The sequence below is a fragment of the Dermacentor andersoni genome, chromosome 11, assembly GCF_023375885.2.
Source record: "Dermacentor andersoni chromosome 11, qqDerAnde1_hic_scaffold, whole genome shotgun sequence".
NCBI classification, from domain to species: Eukaryota; Metazoa; Arthropoda; class Arachnida; order Ixodida; family Ixodidae; genus Dermacentor; species Dermacentor andersoni.
Window position 1 is genome coordinate 111,515,019 of NC_092824.1, and position 5,276 is coordinate 111,520,294.

Here is a 5,276-nt window from a genome sequence, read left to right on the forward strand (position 1 = left end):
CAAAGCGCTCTTTTATGCTTTGAAGCACAAATGTAACTGGAACGCCCATGTATTTTGTCCCACGCTTTGGGAAATAAAATCTCGAAACTGGTGTCATCCGGGAAATTCATTTCAAGTGGATACGTACTGCAAGCTCAACGGCTACAATTCGTAAATTGTGATATGGGCCTTAAAGTAATAAGATAATTAGTGAATTTTCGTTGAATTGGTGGAAAATATTTTTCGATTTATTGTATTAGTAACGTCCGCCTCCTCTGGTAATCCAGCTCAAGGATAAGGATTATACTATCTGCCACAGACGATTTTTAAAAATTCTATAAAGCCTAAAAATAATCACCCCGTATGTAACAGGACCTACGTTATCATTGGCATACATTTGTGCTTTGTGTACAAAAGGGAAATTGGGATGTGGAAGCCCGAGAAAAATTATGAAATCTTACGTGCCAAAATCACGATTTGATTATGAGGCACGCCGTAGTGGGAGGACTTCGGAATAATTTGGACCACCAGAGGCCCTTTAACGTGTCCCCCCCCCCCCCTTCCCCAAAGGAATGCGGCAGCCGTGGCCGGGATTCAATCAACACCATAGCCACGAAACAACCAAGGCGGGTAGCCCGCTAACGACAAATAATTCGATATGTCAAAAAAAGGTTAGTAGGTTTCTGATGGTAAAATAAGCATGTGATGAAATTTTACAAAGCCCAAATTGATTTTTTTTTCGTGGTTTTCTTTCTCTTGCAGTTGCGGACACTTTACTCCCGCGGAGATTGGTTGTTGTGTTGTCTTACTGAGACACTACGAGATGAGTTTGTTTGCACTCGTCGTGATCGCGCTGGTGATCGCGCTGGCATGGCTCACGTGTAGAGGAAACGGCCGCTCGAAGGTAACTCATTTCGCACAAGCTGCCCTATCAGCTACTACACATACGGGGAAACGTTGCCAACCGTCTTCTTTAAGGAAGTCAGGGCTGTAGGGGGAGAGGTTGGCGGAAACGGAGGAAATGCGCTATTGGAATTAACATTGTGATGCAGCAGCATTGAAGAGCTCGATAGTGGGTTTGTTGGGATAGGCCCATTCGTTCTGTCACTTTGTGGTGTTTGTCGTGCCTACCTCGTTGTCGCGCAGCTTGCTCACCCAACCCCTTCCCGAACAAGCCCTGCTGAGATTGTATGTGCAGACGCAATCGGCTCTGCAGCGGAGCCGGTACAGCGTTCTGCCTCCCACGGCGGGCACGAGCATTTTGCGCACGAACGCTAGCGTTGCTGCTGAACAGCTGTGTGCGTATCCCACCCTGATGCGTGCACTGTAATCCGAGCGGGACGTGCTTCAAGCTACAAGCGCTGACGCTATTCCTTCGCTCTCTTCTCATGCATCATTGAGGTGTGACGCCTTCAACATTAGCGTTGTGAGACGCCTGCTAGCGGCCAGGACGCTGTTTCTTCTGCGCAGCAACAGTTGCCTCGCATGCCGTGTCGCGCCAGCGTGTCACCCCCGAGTGTTCTTAGAACACCGTCTGACTTAGAACACCGTCAGTCGGGCAGTTTCACCCAGAGAACGATACTGCCCGATTGTTTTTTTTATTGAGGAGGGCTTCATTTGTTTGTTTCACCCGTTTTCGTAGTCGGCCCCGTCCAGTCTTTCTCCGCTGAGAGTCACGTGATGTCGTGCGAGAGCTTTCGGGTGGCTGAAGGTTGCGATGCTGCGGTCGGTGGCTGCCAAGGAAGTCGGTGGCCGCGCTGTGTGGCGTTTCTGCGCCGCCTGGGCTGAAGGTTGCGCGGGGCGCATTCGGTGCCGAACTCCGCTGTGCGTCTCTAGTCGAGATGTAATTTTCGTCTCGCCCCCGGTTCGCTTGTACCGACAGTGCGTGAGATCTGCATGACGTTAACGATAAACTGCATGCTGTCAATGGTCGCATGAGTATCTGGCCTCCGTGGAGCAAACGAGCGGCGTAAGAAGCGTAGGTCAGCAGCCGTTTTCATGCCGTCGACAGTGGTCCGTAGTGATCGACGCGAGCTAGCGCAATCGCGACCGATCATCTCCGTAACGACCCCCATGCCACCAAAGAAGGTTTCAAGCACCCGTGAACGTTAAACACAGCTGCATTTTGACTGTAGTGTGGCTGAATTCATGTTTGACTTATTTTTCTTTCTGTACGTTCCGTGCTTCAGAAGAACTTCACTTTGGCCTAGTTGGTATTTACTGCATATCAAATTGACCGCAAATAAAGACGGGGACAGAGGGAGAGAACACATAAACAGCACGGGCGGTAACTTTCAACTGTTTTATTCACAGCAGCCCGTGGGCATATATAGGCAAATAGAACATGCGCAGATCGCAGCAAACAAGAATACACATCAGCTTAGCGTGGCAACCAATTATCGAAAAAATCTATTTCCGATTGAAACAACCTAATGGAGGTATCGCTAACACAGTCTTGGCCTTTCTTTTTTATTTGATAAGCCTCCATCAGTTCACGAGCAGTCTGGTCATGGCTACTCCCCAGAATCTTTATCTCCTGAAAAAGAGGTGCACAGCGACAGGCATTGCAGTGCGCAGGTAAGTGCACCAATTCATTTTTCGTTAACTTTTGTTCATGTTCCCTGGCTCGATCATTCAGGCACCGTCCAGTCTGCCCTATGTAGGACTTGCCACAGGCCAGGGGGATTTCGTACACAACTCCTACATTGCATTTTGCACACGGCTTATTGTGGTTCTTGCCACAACCTTGCCTTCCTTTAGGATCACGGGAGGTGATCAAAGCGGACAGAGCGATGATGCCAAAAATGGCCGACGGCACAAAGAGTAAGAACACTTAAAAAAATGCTCGGACAGACGTCACAGTTCAAGGAGGTTCCTGTAAACAAAATAAATTCCTGACGTTGAAAAGAAAGTTTGGGACGTTTCGATATGGGTGGGAATCGAGCCCGGGCCTCTGGGGTGCGAGACGAGCACGCTTCTCCGTCGCCACGGCGTCTCCACGGTTCTGGCTGACTGAAAGTGTGTCTAGCGCGTGCGTCATTGCACACGGCACGTCGCTGCCATCTGGCTGAATAAACGTGTGGTCTAGTGCGGGCGTCATTGGTCACGCGACGGGGCAGCCAATGGGGAGGAGGTGGCGCCACGTCATGGTGTATAAATAGAGCGTACAAAATAAAAATATTTCACCAAAGGGATTAGAATGCTTTCGCATTCCCACACGTAAGCAGACTTGAGTGTCCCTGCCGAATTTTTTATTTGCGCGTATTGTATGTTTAATATCTCCATACGGCCCTGCGCACTCAGCTTTCTCGTTTCGATCTCTTGTACTTTTTTCAGCGGCAGAACAAGGGCCACGATGCCTCGACGCGCGAGGTGATACTGGATCGCCTCAAGAAGAACGGCGCAAAGTGGGCCCTAGGTGGCGACGAGGGTGAGATTACGTGTCCAGTGGGTGCTGTTGCAGCTCGAGGAATAAGCATGGCGCACCAGAAGTCTCCCTAAAGGAAAATGTTTGCGTTTGAATAATTTCTTACATACAGTAGCAGAGTTCTGAGCTCGTTAACTACCTTCTAGTCGCCGTGATGACTACGGCTCTTTTTTCATATTGTTTTTTGTATGGCTTAGTGCTATGTGGTATTAAGTATCTCGCCAGAACCTGGCCATCGAAATTGTTTGCGCATCTTATTTTTTTACATAGAAATGTTTTCGTTGCACGCTATGAGAGTCATATTGAGGGAACCTGTAGCACGCTAAAAAATTTGGGATTTTAGTGACGCCTTGTGACGCGACAGCCATAGTTTCTTTCCCTCCTTTCAAAATTAATTGTTTAGCTACAGCCAGGAGACGTGGTATTAGAACTGAACTCGAAGCATTGTGCATGCTTTCATCATTTTCTTTACGCTGAAGTTTCCTTTTTTGTTTCGACCATGAGCTTCCCGTTAAGTCTACTGCGCTTAAATAAACATTTGGGGCCCCAGACTCACCGCAGCGAATGTAATACGCCGGGCATTGCAATATAGACATTCGCGGAGTCTCTTTATATTTGCCCCTGCTTTGTGGTTTGCTTCAGTCTGAGTGTACCGCTGGAACCTTGTCGTTGAAGTCGATATGCCGGTTATTATATTTCTGCCGGCATATGTACAGTGGCCTAGGTGCTACATTGTAAACAGATGTCCACCCCTTAAATGTGTAAATCTGTTTGCAGTGTTTGCAGGAAGGAGATGAGGAATTGAAAGACTGTGCTTTTACTCTTATACAGGCTGTCGCTTCACGTCTCGAGGGTAGCACTGTGGGAATCTGTAGCGCTCTAAAAATTGATTATTTTAAGTACATAATGTTTCACACCACAATGCCTTTTTTTTTGCTTACAGGTGACTTGAAATTTGTAATTGAGCGACTTGGAAGAAGAAAAGTATTGGAGTGACTGTGGATACTTTCATCATTCCATATAATAAATATCTCAGAAAATCAATGATAATCAATTAACCGTGCCTTATTACGAATTATTTACGGACATGGCACAGAACAAGCGAAAGTACAGATTATGCATGGATACAAAGACACGGAGACAGGTATTGCTGCCGACACTGGGAAGTTCTGAGAAAACACCGATAATGCAGGCAAACACACAATACATCGTGATGCACTCGCGTCACGTGCTAACGTGATACGTGATAAACCTACGTGATAACTAGCAAGTTGAGCAGGCGCAACCTCGACACGTGGGGCCTGTAGCATACACGAATGGATGCCGGCGCGGACCTGTACACACGCTTGAGCTTGAGATGTGAGAGCCTTGCGTGCGGGTTTGCAGCAGCAAGCATCCATTGTCATGAAGGTGCATAGTCATTACGGCGTCTGGGCCCTGCGACGTACGACCACTCTTCCCCACTTCTTATAGGCGCTGGATGCTGCTATCTTGCAGAGTAGATACAAGCCTATTACTCAGTACACACTACCCCACTGCCAAGAACCCCAATACCACACCACCCACTAGGCCACCAACAACTACACCCCGGTCGTGTGCGACCTGGCGCCACCAGAAGCAAGAACTAAACAAGTCGGCAACAGTGAGTAAGAGGTCAGTTGCAGAAGCAGCCGAGTGCGGAAGTGAGCTGCAGAGCTGGAAACCATGCCGTGTCCATCCTGTGGCTCGATGTCCAGTCATTATGGCCGTGCTGCCAGCATCGAAGCTCATCACGTTTTGCTCAAAACGAACATGCTTCGCATTGTCGGAGACGTGGAGGCCGATCGCCAGTTTCGAGATAGCGTGTCTGTGGAAAGCGTAAGTCCGTTAG

The 5,276-nt window shown here is 48.4% G+C and overlaps 1 protein-coding gene across 1 annotated transcript; it reads left to right on the forward strand.

Annotated features, from left to right (window-relative positions):
* Positions 1 to 745: 745 nt before the first annotated feature.
* LOC129386935 (uncharacterized) lies at positions 746 to 4,454 on the forward strand. The gene is made up of 4 exons (XM_055075421.2): positions 746 to 883; positions 2,461 to 2,556; positions 3,316 to 3,409; positions 4,350 to 4,454. The coding sequence occupies exons 1-4, from the start codon at positions 803 to 805 to the stop codon at positions 4,400 to 4,402; spliced, it is 324 nt and encodes a 107-aa protein (XP_054931396.1). The 5' UTR covers positions 746 to 802; the 3' UTR covers positions 4,403 to 4,454.
* The last annotated feature ends 822 nt before the right edge of the window (positions 4,455 to 5,276 follow it).